The sequence below is a fragment of the Pocillopora damicornis genome, chromosome 13, assembly GCF_964200805.1.
Source record: "Pocillopora damicornis chromosome 13, jaPocDami1.2, whole genome shotgun sequence".
NCBI classification, from domain to species: Eukaryota; Metazoa; Cnidaria; class Anthozoa; order Scleractinia; family Pocilloporidae; genus Pocillopora; species Pocillopora damicornis.
The window spans coordinates 9,394,487-9,409,823 of NC_142682.1; the positions used below are offsets into that span (position 1 = coordinate 9,394,487).

At 37.6% G+C, this 15,337-nt stretch overlaps 1 protein-coding gene and 1 pseudogene across 2 annotated transcripts in view; one reads left to right on the forward strand and one right to left on the reverse strand.

Moving 5' to 3' along the window:
* LOC113673605 (uncharacterized) overlaps positions 1–15,337 on the reverse strand; it is a 57,911-nt gene that overhangs the window by 31,719 nt on the left and 10,855 nt on the right. For both annotated transcript variants that reach the window (XR_016182518.1, XM_089192263.1), the window contains exons 14-32: positions 15,047–15,196; positions 14,759–14,908; positions 14,445–14,567; positions 11,938–12,090; positions 11,289–11,438; positions 9,882–10,004; positions 9,441–9,563; positions 9,003–9,152; positions 8,765–8,914; positions 7,964–8,086; positions 7,237–7,386; positions 6,952–7,104; positions 5,074–5,196; positions 4,626–4,748; positions 3,373–3,522; positions 1,510–1,659; positions 936–1,058; positions 645–794; positions 307–459 (exon numbers count right to left, since the gene is read on the reverse strand). Coding sequence is in view for 1 of the 2 variants with exons in the window: in XM_089192263.1 (XP_089048389.1) it covers positions 307–459; positions 645–794; positions 936–1,058; positions 1,510–1,659; positions 3,373–3,522; positions 4,626–4,748; positions 5,074–5,196; positions 6,952–7,104; positions 7,237–7,386; positions 7,964–8,086; positions 8,765–8,914; positions 9,003–9,152; positions 9,441–9,563; positions 9,882–10,004; positions 11,289–11,438; positions 11,938–12,090; positions 14,445–14,567; positions 14,759–14,908; positions 15,047–15,196 (2,670 nt within the window). In the remaining variant the exon portion in view is untranslated. The remainder of the gene's footprint in view (positions 1–306; positions 460–644; positions 795–935; positions 1,059–1,509; positions 1,660–3,372; positions 3,523–4,625; positions 4,749–5,073; positions 5,197–6,951; positions 7,105–7,236; positions 7,387–7,963; positions 8,087–8,764; positions 8,915–9,002; positions 9,153–9,440; positions 9,564–9,881; positions 10,005–11,288; positions 11,439–11,937; positions 12,091–14,444; positions 14,568–14,758; positions 14,909–15,046; positions 15,197–15,337) is intronic.
* LOC149035391 (uncharacterized) lies at positions 1,798–2,788 on the forward strand (annotated as a pseudogene).

Below are 15,337 nucleotides of genomic sequence, written 5' to 3' on the forward strand. Positions count from 1 at the left end.
AACTAAAGCGGTCCAAAAAATAATTGACCCAATTTCAAACCCAACACCAAAAGAAGAAGTTTAACATACTTACTTTCATGTTTCCTCAAAAGCTTTAATAAAACACTGACAGTTATTAATTCATCGCCACTAATTCAGCTTATGGATCAGGAGTTTTCTAGTCTTAGGGATACTAGAATTATCGTATTTATGTTCTGTTAACACCAGTAAAATCGTGACAACGAAGTTAATATAAAATAAATGAGCCATTGTACCTCTGGTATACATCTAGTTGCATGATGCCTTTCCTTTACTGGAATTACCTACCTACACAAGTTACTCCATTACCAGAGTAACCATTAAGACACGTGCAGTAGAAGGATCCTTTTGTGTTCGTACAGTTGGCATCAGTATGGCAGTTGTGGGAATATTCATGTAAGTGTTCTTCAGCCAAATTGTTAACATGACATTCATTGATTTCTAGATAGGATGCATTTAAAATAAAAAGAAATATCATTTATCAGATATCAGACTTGCAATCATCTGCGGCGTCAAAGGGAACAAGGCAAAGTAATCGCGTCTTAAAACGAACCAAAGTAAAGAGAGGTGTTGCGCTTTGTTCCTCCTTTACGCTCTGACGTCCTTGAACAGATTTCTTTACGTACCTGTGCAGATGACACCATCTCCAGAGTAACCTGTATGACATGTGCAATAAAACGATCCCTTGGTGTTTGTGCAGTTGGCGTCTTCGTGACAATTATGGGCATAACTGATGTGATGAGGCGCTAAGGTTTTGTCCTCGCACTCAGAAATATCTGGAGGAAAAATAGAATCTTTAGAAAGCCAGTTAAAGGATGTTATGACAGTTGGATGTGGAATAGTTAAGAAAATACTATCATAAGAAAGTCTTACTAAAAAAATGAAGCTTCTTTGAGAAGTTGAAAAAGTTAACGTACCAATGCATGAGACTCCATCACCAGAATATCCTGTATGGCAAGTGCAAAAGAAAGATCCCTTGGTGTTGGTGCAGTTGGCGTCGACGTGACAGTTGTGCTCTCCAGTTGAGCATTCGTCGATATCTTAATATAATCGTGATGAAAGTCGCAAAATAAGAGGGCATATCATCACAATCTAACCTAAGCGCTTAAAAATCCTTTAGCCCCAGAGGGAAACGATTAGAATTATCAATAAGCCTTTGTATGGACACCCTCAGTTCTACGGTTGTTATAGTTAAATTGCTAATCCCTTCATTAACCTTTTCAGGAGATCTAGGTGCCGCTATATGCCAACTTTGCTTTTCATTAATTCATCGTGGTTTGTTTGCGAGGGTTACTTCTTCCCTTCCTTTACAGAGAAAAAAAATTACACACCCTTAAACTACCTACATATTAGGAAAATTGATGTGCCAAATGGAAGGAACAAATGTTTTCTTTAACCAAATAAAGCTTATTCATTCTGACATCTCCCCTTTCCAACTCAGCAGGACCAAACCTTTAGAATGAAGAGCATTTAAATTTAAGTCTAACTCACCCTCGCACTTTTCACCGCTTCCTCTATAGCCTTCCTGGCATCCACAGTTGTATGAACCTTTGGTGTTGGTGCAGTTAGCATCGCCGTGACATTTATGAGCCAGATGTTTGTATTCATCAGACAAACCAGACAGGTTACATTCGTCAATATCTGAAAAAAGCGAAATCGAAATTAGCTGACCCAATTTTCATAACATTGTCAAAGTTACTTCCACGTATTCGCGTATGCTACGAAAAGAGACTTTTCCGATTCAAAGGAAATTTGTACGAGCAAGTGGATAAGGCTGCTATGGGCCTCGGACCATTAATGGAAATTGCGTTTATGTGCCATATTTCAGAAAAAAAGTGGAAAACCAAGACAAGATGCCTGCTTTGTATAAGCGCTATGTCAATGAATCGCTGAGCAAAATGCCCGATGTTTCATCTGCCTCTGTTTTTTTGTCCACACTGAATGAAATCCCCTCTTCACTCAGTTTCACAATGAAACTCGAGAACAACGGCAAACTTCCCTCTCTTTGAATGATAATTATCAGAAATAGCCCCCAACTAGGCACGTAGGTCTACGTGAAACCAACTGATACTGGACTTTGACTGCATTACCAAAGCCATGTTGAAGAAAAGTACAGACATTCCCTGCTGAAGACAATGTTCAACCATGTGTTTAAACTCTCCTCGAACTGGATGTTTTTCCATCAAGAATGTGAACTTCAAAAAAACGGTTTTTGCTCGCCTACATTATCCTGAAACTCTCGTAGAGAATACCATCAGACATTTTATTGAAATGAGAGTTGAGGATTTAATAACCAGATAACAAGTATCCGATGAACATGATGCTCATATAAGAATTGTCCTACCATTCAAAGACCAGAAATTGTTAAATGCGGTAAGACACCAACTCGGTGATTGTTGCCGATGTCCAGCCCGTTTACACAAGACAGAGGATCAAAGAACAATTCAAGCCGGAAGATCTCAAACCTCCAATTGTTAATCAACAAAACCTTGTTTATTTTTACAAGTGTGGTCTGTGTGATGCAGACTAGGTAGGCTTCACGACCCGACACTTACATCGACGTGTGGAGGAACAGAAGCGATTAACAATCGGCAATCACGTAAAGGGACGGGCATGAAAGGATGATGAGGCCATCGAAAAAAATTTCAAGATTTTGAAGAGATGTCAGAGGAAACTGGACTGTTTGATATTTGAAATGCTTTTTATTCACGAACTTAAACCAAAACTGAACAAACAGAGTGTTTCGATCTGTGCAAAAGTATTTACCTAATCGATTCACTTTTAAAATTGTTTCTTTTGCCTTTTCGTATTGTTTCTATGTAAATATTTTAGAGTTTTAGTCAGCATCTCATTAGCATTTTTACAATTGATTTTATAAGCGCATAATGAAAAATTTTATCCTTCAACTTGAAAATGACAGTTGAGCGGTCGAAACGTCGTTAATTTTTAACATTAATTTTTATAGTAAAATCCCTTTATAAAAAATTGTTGATTCGAGTGTTTATTAGCACAATCAAGCGAGCCCGCTGCATGGTGTACTTTTGGCAGAATTTTAAAATGAATTCGGTTTAATTCTACTCATACAGAAACATCGAAAAAATTTGGCACTCATAACCTGCATTATTTGCATGGAACCTGGGAAATGTAAGGTTTTACAGAAATTAACCTCAGCAGATGTACACAGAAGCCTCCATAGAAAGAAGTACTACTCGGACTCTGATCATAGGATGAATATTCAACTCTGCCAAAAGTATTCGCGTTTTCATAGAAGAATTTTGATTCATTGAAGAGGTCTGCATACAGAATAAAACAATCAAACTCAACAGTAAGAGCACGTTAATGAAAGGTCATTACCAATGCATGTGACACCATGACCAGAGTATCCTGTATGACACGTACAGTAGAATGATCCTTTGGTGTTGAAGCAAGTGGCGTCATCGTGACAGTTGTTCTCAAGATGAATGTAATCAGCAGGTATTTGTTCGACTGAACACTCGTCCACGTCTAAAAGGAAACAAATGGAAATAACAGAAGACCTTTCCAATGAAAACAACTCCTTTTTAGGGTATCAAAAATGTTTTTTGGAAAATTGGTACTAAGCCTCCCTCCTCCTCAATTTAAACCCTAAGACCTGGTTTAAATTGAAAAAGCCAACAAACAAAAAAGAAACCAATCTCTTCTCGACAAATACTTTTTTTGTAATATTATCAATAGTTTGTTGACCCAAAGTAAGTTCCTTGAACATTTAGCCAGCTCTAAGTTATGCAGGCTAAAAATAGAGTACAATGAATTCATTTTGTCTTAACTTAACTTTGAAATTAATTATATTTTAAAACGAAATAGTTCACAACATCTTATCTCACGGTAAATGGTTATATGGTGAAACTAGTTAATTACTTGCACAATTATTGTAATTACTCAGTTAACTGAGTGTAATGCTGTTCACGATTTCTAGGTCAGGGCTATTAGTTGAGTGAATTATGAAACTAGATGCCACTATAAATTAGATATTGCAAACACATTATGCAGTTACTATCCTGACGAGAAGAATTCCCGCCTTTTAACCATTACATTCTGTTAGGACTAAGGAACGCTATTGCACAAAGGCTTGAGCCAAAAACTTTAAGCTTCTCTCAGTTTCTAGACTTGTTCGGGTTAAGATAATTGTACAAAGAGCTATTTTACAGTCTAAGGTTCTGATGAGCAAGTTTCCCTCCGCATGGAAACTGTTTCATTGTCTATTAGGAGATTTGCGTGTAGAATAGCACAAGTAGTGAAAGTTTACTTGCTTTGTAAAGTATTTCAATGGACAAATTCCCTTCAAAAGTGGTTTGCTCTTTCACAGATCTTTTGCTTATAGATAATTTTAACATCCGCGTAAAATGGTCGAAAAGAACTCTTTACTTTCCACCTTTGGGTACCTAGCTAGGTAGATTACCCTTTTGTGAGAGTTTTCTAGTTTTCACTTTACTACTTAAGATTCATGACGGATCAATCGTTACAAGAAGCTTGATCCCAGTCTAGGACGATGGAAAATGCTGATTTTGTTCCTCAACAGAGAGGTTCGGTTCACCCTCATATCAAAGTAACAAGTGGTAGCCACTTACCCACACACGTGACACCATCTCCGGAGTATCCCGTAAAACACTTGCAATCAAAGGATCCTTTAGTATTGGTGCAATTGGCATCAGCATGGCAGTTGTCAATTTCAGTTTGACATTCCTCGATATCTGTGGAAATGTTCGGTGTGTTGTTATCTGGTTGAATATGGCTGTATTCTGAAACATGCAGCTTTCCTGGTAGCTCAGTTATAACCTTTATTTCTGGCTTTGTGGGGGCCAATAGAAAGAATCGTTAAAAGACGCCATGCGTTGTGTCATTTTTGCTCATGAATCTCAACAGGTTTAGTATTAGCCTTAGTATTAGGGAGTATTATTTCTGGATGGCAGTCAGAAGAAAAAAATAAGGCTCTGAGTCTACAGGTATATAGAATTTCAAGTCCTTATTTTTCAAAGCATGTTTTTATAAAAATCTTATTTCAAAATCAATAGTCACCTTCACAAATTATGCCATCTCCTGAGTATCCCGTATGACAAGTACAATGAAATGATCCTCTGGTGTTAGTGCAGTTCGCATCAAGGTGGCAATTGTCAGTTTGAACGGAACATTCCTCTATGTCTGAAGTACAAAAATACGAAAAACTAAGTCTGTGAGAGTTCGCTGAACATGATCAAACCCCTCAAACGGTCTTACAATACATTATACGTGTGGTACGTGTGTCCTGCCTTTCCTTTAGTGGTGTAAATGCTAACTATTTAAGAGAAGAGTAATACAATCGTGAGCATGGATTAAATCACCGAGCAGAAAGCATCATAAAATATTAAAACACATATCTACATGTTTAATTAAGGTTGTATGGACTAAAATGGTAAACTCAAGAAGCAATAAATAAAAGTGCAACATAACTAATAGTATATATACCTTGTATATACCTTATAAAGGCCGCCCAGAGCGAAGAGAAGACTGAATCTGATATCTGGCATTATTCTAATTCTTATCCTTAAAAAGGCGATGCTAGCAAACTAGAAATCCGTGCAATTTTTTTGTGAACAACTAGGTTTTTGATGTGTAGTTACCTATTTCCACTCGTATATACAGTGCTTTGCTGTGTGGTGCGGTGCACTTGACAAGGTGGTAAATAAATATCCTGGAACCCTCACTTGCAGGTTTTGTGCCAGGCAAACAATGATAACAATGATTTATTCAACAGCCACGGGGTGACTCTTCTCAGTTAAATTACATTATTTGCAATTAACAAGTAAAGTAACCTTGACCGTAATCTGTTTTGTTGTAAAGCACGAAAGAAGCAGCTAGAGCACGAAAGAAGTGTAGGGAGAAACATGAGACGTAGTTGTGTTTTCCTCCACTTCTTGGGTGCTTTAGCTGCTTCCTTACTTTATAACCTCTGACCGAGATGTTAGGATCATGCTTGTCAAGGCGATGCATTATGAACATCGGCGAGGTGGGTAGGATCATGACCACGGTTTTGTGGTTGTAAAAGGCAAGGTTACTCTACTTCTACCAGACATTTAGTGTATTGATTGATTGAGAGATTCTACAGTTATTTAGATCAGATTTTTGTTGCCCGCACGCTGGAAGCATTCTATATTCAAGTTCTGCAGAAGATCAGTAACATAGATATCTGATTGGCTGCGCTACTTACTATCTATTCCGTGATAGACAGAGAGTAAAGTGCAGGTGTAAAAATAAAGGAACAAAATCAAAGATGAGCCTATCTTGTGGTTGAGCTCTGAACGACAAGTAGACTTATACCAAAACAATTCGATTATTCACTCTTGATTTCTGGGCGTGATAGTCGATTGAGCCCTCATCAAATAACTACTAATTACTAAACGAGCTTGTTTTATTGTTAAGTAGAGTTTTAGTTGCAGCTCACACTATTAATCGGACCCTAAAACACGAAATAAGCCCACGGAACAATATGGAAAAGGATTTTTTCAGTCTGGGTAAGTCAATTCTGACAAGAAATAATCATCGTTATGAGACGGAGGTCAAATAAGTCACCACGCAGGTAGAATATTCTTATGTACCAGCTTAATATGGCCTTTGTATCAACTCTCCATTCCATGGTTTAGTAGATATCACTCCAGGTTATATGATTATTGATCACATTTCGCGGTGAACCTCGCAAAATGTGAGCTTTTAACCATCATCGAATAAGCTTAAATCACTGCTTTAGCTCTTGCTTTATAACTAGCCCCACCACAGCTTTCCACGTATAACGTGTCTTGTATCTTCAAACACTGGATCAGGAGTTCTCTCAAAAGACATGCTGAAAAATCTTTTCGCCATTTTGGTTACTGATATAAATTTAGAATTTCTTCATTTCATACATATACCGTATAAACGTACCCACACAGGCAACTCCATTACCAGAATACCCATTGAGGCACGTGCAGTAGAAGGATCCCTCAGTGTTAGTGCAGTTAGCATCAGCGTGACAGTTGTGAGAATATTCATCCACGTGTTCTTGAGCCAAATTGTTTGCGTGGCATTCATTTATATCTAGATAGAAAACAACAGTGATAACAAAGACATCTCACTCAATAGACCGACTTAACCGTGAGAACAAGCCTCCCTCCCTCGCTATCACACACTCGCACACACTCAATAAGGTATCTCTCTACATCAGCTCACCAACACAATCCACGCCATTTCCGGAGTATCCGTTTAAGCAAGTACAAAAGAAGGATCCTTTTGTATTGGTGCAGTTTGCATCGGAGTGACAGTCATGCTCATAACCTTTATGCTCTTGTGACAGGCCTTCTGTTTCGCACTCACTTATATCTGCATCGAAAAATAACTATTAGTCGATACAAATAACCAATCAGTTTGAGGAAAGGCGCATCTATTCTTATTCAAACGTTCGTTATAAGCACGTTAATTGGTTTCCAATTCTTGCCAAAGAAGGTGTAAAATGTTTAACCTCAGCTTGGGCCAGAAAGGAAAACAGAATGAGATAATTATCGGCTCGTGTAAAATGGCACATAATAGGCACATAATTTCTCTAGAAACAAAGCATATAGGTGGAAACTTTGTTAATTTAAGGCTATCTTGGATTCATCAGCACCACAAAGGGAGCTATCACAGTAGTTTGATGTGTATACCATAGCCTCATCCGGCTAGCTTTATTCAATAGGTTTTTGCTGTTGATATAAATCTAATCAGTAAAATTTGAGAAGGGAAAACATTAGTTTAAGAAGCAACTTACTAATGACAGGTTACAGTTCAGGTCATCATACTACTTTGTTTCAGAAACGTAACTGTTGATTGCACCACTTACACTGGAAGGATGAACAGTAAAAACGGAAGCCAACGTCGTTTGAAATTTATAAATGATCCATATAGAAACCATACTACTAACCTTCACAAGTTATTCCATCACCAGAATATCCCGTATGACAAATACAAAAGAACGATCCCTTAGTGTTAGTACAATTAGCATCGACATGGCAGTTGTGTGTTCCAGATGTGCACTCGTCAATATCTTGCGAAAGAAATAACATCGAAACGAACTAGTATTAGACGAGTTACGCTGGAAAGCTGCATGCCGGCTTGCTTCAAAATTTTAAGAAAAAGGATCGACTCATATTCAGGCCCTCCAACTCACATCCACTTTATGTAAAAATGAATTATTTTTCCGCTTGTGTTACTCCAGTAAGTTATATTTTTGATTGATTGAAGATTTTTGTCACCTCTTTACAAGTCAGTGTTTTGATACATGTACTGATTGCCTGAATCACGCTGGTCTTCCAGAAAATGATGAGACTAGCAAAAACCTTTCTTATCACGACTACCAATGACCTCGATCCCACCTATTTCGAATAAAAACCTTTTTACTTGCAATTTAGACACAGGTTTGTTCACTGTAGTAGCAAGTTGCATATAAGTAGCATATTATCAATTTCCTCAATTGTTTTGGCCTATTTTCGTTCTGCCTTTTTTTAAATTCTTATGTCCATTTGAGTCGCGGAATTTTCTGCTTATTTAGGTGACACGTTGCCACCAAACAGCATATTTTTGTAATTTGCGCCATTGCCTTTAATTGCAGATAAACTGAACTCGAGATAAAAATTTATTCAGTGACAACGAATACGCAAAACAAGTGAGAAATAGTTAAATACATGAGCTAACGAGAATCCAAGCAGTTATCTATCATTTTTACCTTTGCATTTCTCTCCTGATCCAGAGTATCCATTCAGACATGTGCAGTAGTAAGATCCTTTTGTGTTTGTACAATTAGCATCGTCGTGACATATGTGAGCCATGTCTTGGTGCTCTGACGACAATGTCAAATCGTCGCATTCGTTTATATCTTTTGATGAAAGTAAAGAAGAAAATGAGTCCTAAAATGATAAATGTTCGTGACGAGAAGGAGGAAAGGGATATGACTGTCCACTAACCTATGCATACCGCTCCATCCCCAGAATATCCCGTATGACAGGTGCAGAAGAAGGAACCCTTAGTGTTGGAACAGCTTGCGTCAGCATGGCAGTTGTTTTCAAGATGGCGATAATCATTAGATATCTGATCTGGGAAACACTCGTCCACATCTAAAAAGATAAACAGGTCGAATGCAACGAGATTTGAAATCGTAATTATTTTATTTGTAGATTAAAAAGTGACGCTCTAGCTTGGATTGCTCTTTGACATCACACAGTTCTCATGGAGAACTGCAATCCTCGTAGGCACGGAGGAGCTTACTACGCAGCTTTCGAGAATATTGAAATCAAGAGATTAACTTTGATTGTATGCAAGTAAATGGTTCCCGGATAATTTAAGACATTCAAAATACCAATCATGATTAACCGATCCCTAATCCAACATTGGATGAAAATTACCTATGCACTTTATTCCATCTCCAGAGTAACCATGGCGACAGGTGCAGTGAAAAGAGCCTTTTGTATTGGTACAGTTAGCATCAGCATGGCAGCTGTCTGAATCAATGGCGCACTCCTCGATGTCTGAAAATGTATTTTATTTACAGTTTAACAGAAACTATGTCCACCACCTTTTTCAACAAAACGTACATCTCTTTTCATTGGTGTCTCTTGTGACATGCATTTTGCTATTTTACTCAGCAAACGAGCGAAATACTGTTTAAAAAAATTGTGATAAGTATTTCATTTCCATAAAGAAAGCCAATGGTCAGTCAATGTTTCAGCTTTGAAACTCTTTGCGGTGGTCAATTTACATTATCAACCAAATTAATGAAACCAAATTACCTTTTTTCACCAGTATAAAGGATGATAAGAAATAAAACTAATGGTCCCACAACATACCATTGCAGAGGACGCCATCCCCAGAATATCCTGTGTGACATGTGCAGTAAAATGAGCCTTTTGTATTAGAGCAGTTGGCGTCCATGTGACAGTTATCTTTGTTTATTTCACACTCCTCAATATCTACAATACAAGCATGTAAGGGCTTGGGTTCTAATGCACTTTTTATCATGTTCTATTCAGTGCAATGATATTCAAGAACCCTCAATTAAAAAGCCTTCGATCAAGTGCACGGAGACCGAGCAAGAAATTTTCAGATAGCAGGGAAGATATGCTAATAACAAGTTTACAAGAAAGTAAAATGGATCAGGAGTTTTCGAGCAGGTGGCTAGCAGAATTCAACACCGACATCAAATTTGATAAAAATCAGATGAAGTTAAGAAGAAAAAAATTTGACAATATTTAAACGTCAGTTGATCAGTTACAGTTGCCCATTAAAACACGCCTGTCACCTACTTCAAATTTTCTCCGTAAATATATTACTTAGTTGGCAACTTCTCGAAATCGGAGATATGGATATGATGCAGCACTGAAGTGATGCTTGGTTTTTGAGGCTGCCACCGTTTTTGCTTCTCAAATGTATCTCCTTTTATCTCATTTGCTTGTTCAATTTCCGCTATCATTTCCATCCCAGTTAACCATCCATGTTCAACAACCATGAGACTAAACTCCCTCCGGTGAGGTTACTTAAACAACGAGCGTTTCCCTCGCTTTTTTCAGTTTTGTCTTGAAAGGCGTTTTCCTCTTGAGCCTGGACATTCTCTTAGTCTCGACATCATGAACGACACCCTTCTTGTGCTAAAATTAACATTTCTTTTCTAGTGGAAAAGGAATACCTTTCATTTAAGAAATGCTTTCTTCTTTAAACTGATGTAAATTAAAGAGATTCACACCTCAGATTTTCTCTCAAAATCAGTTTTTGTAGCAATCAGACAATTTCCTAAATGTTAAACAGATTCTTCGCACGATTTCTTTAGAATCCCCCCAGTAAAGCTGTAAGCAAGAGGACTACGTCCTCAATGACAACGAGTCTGTTGTGTTGTGATGAAAGTAAGTCTTAAGTCAGGACGTAACTTTTGTGGCAAATTAGTTTTGAAAAAACCTGATGAATTTGGATTAAAATTTAGCGCACGTAAATTAGGTTCCAAATTGTGAAATTTAAATAGCACTTAATAATATTCCTAAATAAATGGCTATTCACCTTTTGGAAAAAGCTAGTTAGTGTCGAGACTGGCACATTGAAAAGAGAGTTTGAGATTTACTCAACCATAATCATTTCATAAATGACGATCTTGCATTGGAGCGATAACTTCAAAGTACGATAAATCTTAACCTTCTATCAACTTCAATTGAATACCGATAGAGCTTACACCTGATGACAGCATATCTTTCACGAGAATCACCTACCTACACATGAAACTCCGTTACCAGAATAACCATCTAGACACGTGCAGAAAAATGATCCTTTTGTGTTGGTGCAGTTAGCATCGACATGGCAGTTGGGAGCCATATCAGAATGCTCATCAGAAATCAGATCAGGGAAACATTCGTTGATATCTAAAAGGATTAAAACATTTTTAAACATTACTGAGTGTCTAGTTTATCGAATTTTGCTGAGCTAAGGCCTACACAGAGTTTCTATACATCTATCATAGAATAACATTTCATTTACTTTCTTTTTGCGTCATGTCTCAGACTATTTTGGGAGGAATTAATTCAAACTTTATTAGGTTTATAACTGGGTTGCTCAAGTCGGGATTCCCTATGTCATTTGAACGTAGATTTGTTGGCTTTGAATTGTCTTCTGCTGCTAACCCATTCGTTCCCAGGATCTTAAAAAAATTCTCCTCGCTGTATACAATACATCTTATGTAATGTCAGCTCCAAGAATTTCGCGTCCAACCAAATATTATAACCTAAGTGATGTCCTTCTTTTCTTTATCGCCTTTATCCTTGAAAATGTATTGATATCGTTGGATGAACTTCGTTTTGGTCGCTCTAAGGAGTGAAAAGTTAAGAGACGGAAATTTCTGACGAACACTTTTTTTATTTTTACCTGAACAATTCACACCATCGCCTGAATATCCGTGGTGACACGAACAGTAAAATGATCCTTTGGTGTTTGTGCAGTTTGCATCATTGTGGCAAGTGTGGGAATACTGAGTGATGTGATGAGATGCGAGGCTCTGAATCTGACATTCACTGATATCTGTAGTGAGCAAAGAAAAGCTACTTCATTAATGAGTTATTTTTTTAATTGATTCGGTGGAACATTTTTGTTGATAACGAAGATACAGATAGCCCAATATGTGTTGCAACGGCTAGAAAAAGACCAGGATCGTAATGATCATATAAATGCATGTATGATTTCGCGTTTATGGAGGGAGTATTTTACTAGATAGGTACTAGGTTTGTTTGATATGTATGCAGTGAAAGTAACTGACATGGCTGTTTTGACAAGGCTTCTTTATACTGTATAGAGATGAAACTTTGTATTGTTACAGTACTTTAAAGTGAATTGAGTTTTTGAACACGAAATATACATATATGTATATGCACCAAGTAAGACGGTCACTCAATATAGAGTACACCACGATAATGAAGAAGACACATCTCGTTTCAATAGAGTGGTTTAGCAAGAGGACGGGAACGTCATTTCAGAACGGGAAAGCGCGCGGATAATCTGGACACGACTATATTTCGACTTCCGGTGTTAGCGTTGCCGTTCTCCCCATCAAGTTCAGGATGTCATTTCCCTGGTTTTCTCGTCGTGATCAAAACGCCTAGGATTTGCGTTAATTGTGCACTTGTAAACGAGATAATGCTGTTTGAAATGATTTCAGAACTCATTTCCAAGATAACCAGTTCCTTTCTTTGTTTTATTCAGTGAATTTGTGAAAATTTACCGCTACATTTATTCTGGATTACCGAAAGGAAACACGATCGTTAGCAAGCGATCTAAGATTTTAGGTCTCAGTTACCTTTTGTGATTGAGCGTGGCTTTAAGCAACGTAAGGGCTTTTCTTTGATACATTTCTTAAATCGTGTATGAAAACTCTAAGAACGGGCGCTGTTAATTTTATCGTGGATTAATTCATCAATAAATTAAACTTGCTTCATGTTGAAGTTTATCAAAATGAAACAACACGAAGGTTACCTGCTATATTATTCAGTGTTATTTGTTGTCATTGTCGTTTTAACCGTGATTAAAAAGTGTTCTGCGAATTGAAGTCAGAGATAAAAAAAATTTGAGAATAGCTCGGGTTTGGTTTCATCTACGAAAGAAAACAACAATCAACTTGATTTCGGCACGGCTTTCTAAATCTATTAATTTGATTCAGTCTTGAACGACTTTATTCGTTAAAAAATTAAATGAAACAAAAACAAAATAAAACAGGAACTAAGTCTGATTTCTCAGTCTAACCGTTTCGTTGGTGACTAGTTTGAGTGCATTTCATTCGTTCGTAGTTAAACGGGAACTCATTGTAAACAACTCTATCTCTACACGTTTTCGCCATAACTCCTGATAACTCCGTACAAAATGCAATGCAACTCTAAGAAGGTGGTGCTCAAAAGAGGTGCACTGTCTTGATAGAGAAGAATATTCAGTAAACAAGGGAAAAAACGGCGACGATTTCAATTCCAAATTATACTTTGCAAAATTATGAAGAAAAACGAGTAGTGCTGAAATCTAGAAGCACGAAATGAATGACAGCGATACAAATCACAAATCATAGAAAAAAATATTTAGTGGGCTTCAAAATTTGATAGATGAATCTGCAGACTCGAGTCTTAACTGGAATGGAATATAAACTTGCCCATGTGGATTCATATTAACAACTCACTTGCAGTAAACTATCCTGGGTTTGTGCTTGTTAGAGTGAATCTCAAATAGGATAATTTCTTTGTCCTTCAAGCGGTCTATGAAACCGAAAATTCAAAGCTGATAATGATCCTAAGGAGCCAACGTTAGGATATTCAAAAACAAATATAACGTGGACGGTTCGTTGAAACGACTGCTAAGTCACTTTTCTACACAACGCGACGGCGTTCTCGACCCAGTTTTTTCTCGGCATTTTTGCTGCGCGCGCCGTTCTGAAATGACGTTCTCGTCCTCTTGCTAAACCACTCTTATCAATAAAGGGCAAAATTACTGAGCGCTGATTGGTTGAGAGAGAGGGCATTTTTTTCTTAATCGAGGGCATTTTTAGTAATCAAGAGAGGGCATGATTACCTGTTAATGATTGGCTAATCCGTTGCATTGCTAATCCGTTGCTTCCCAGATAAAAATAGACTGCGCGCGTGATTTTCCTTCGTATAAATTTTGCCCTTTATTGATAAACAAGTAATCCCATGAGACCTCGTACTATTAAGGATTAATTGCACTTGAGTTTTCAAAATTTTCCAAATTGCCCTCGTCGCTTCGCGACTCGGGCAATTTTGGAAAATTTTGAAAACTCTCGTGCAATTAATCCTTAATAGTACTTGGCCTCATGTGATTACCTATACTAATATAAGCTTAAGCGCGATTGTTACCGAACAATTGCCGTCCATTGAACTTACCTTCACAACTAGCCCCATCTCCAGAGTATCCAGTATGACACGTGCAATAAAATGATCCTTTGGTGTTGGTGCAGTTTGCGTCAGCGTGACAGTTGTGCGTACCAGTACCGCATTCATCGATATCTAATGATGACAAGGTTAAAATAACTGCATCTGTTTTACTCGATGTATCCACAATGTTCAAGTTCTTCACTGTTTTCTTCTTAGAAGGGTTATCCTAAGTCTTAAGGTTTTCTATTGTGAATCTCCGTGGCAAGAAACTCCAGCTTCATCATGAGTCTTTACAGCGCCTTAAAGCCTTAAAAGAACCATACCTGTGCACATGTCTCCTAATCCAGAGTAACCATTAAGACACGTGCAGTAGTAAGATCCTTTCGTGTTGGTACAGTTTGCATTATCGTGACATATGTGAGCCAAGTCTTTGTGCTCAGATGACAATCCTGGTGGGTAGCATTCATTTATATCTTTGGAATAAAAATAGGCCATGTCAGGTTTAATGTTTCGCCAGCCCTATGTTTTAATGCTTTTCCAGAAAATCTGGTAAACGTCAGTGACGATTCATCCAAGACACACTCCTTCTCCACATACACACACAAAGGTACCTGTGCATACGACCCCATTTCCGGAATACCCCGTATAACAGGTGCAATTAAATGACCCTTTAGTGTTGGTACAGTTGGCATCACTGTGACAGTTGTGTTCGAGATAGTCGTGTTCATCTGGTATTTTTTCAGGAAAACATTCATTCACGTCTATAGAATTAAAACATACAAAAACATCACTTAGTGTATAACATCTTCCTTTTTTTTATAGAGTACACATTTCAACTCAATATATCTTATCATAGAATTACAGTGCAAGCACAGGAATTGTTTCACATACCACCACATCTT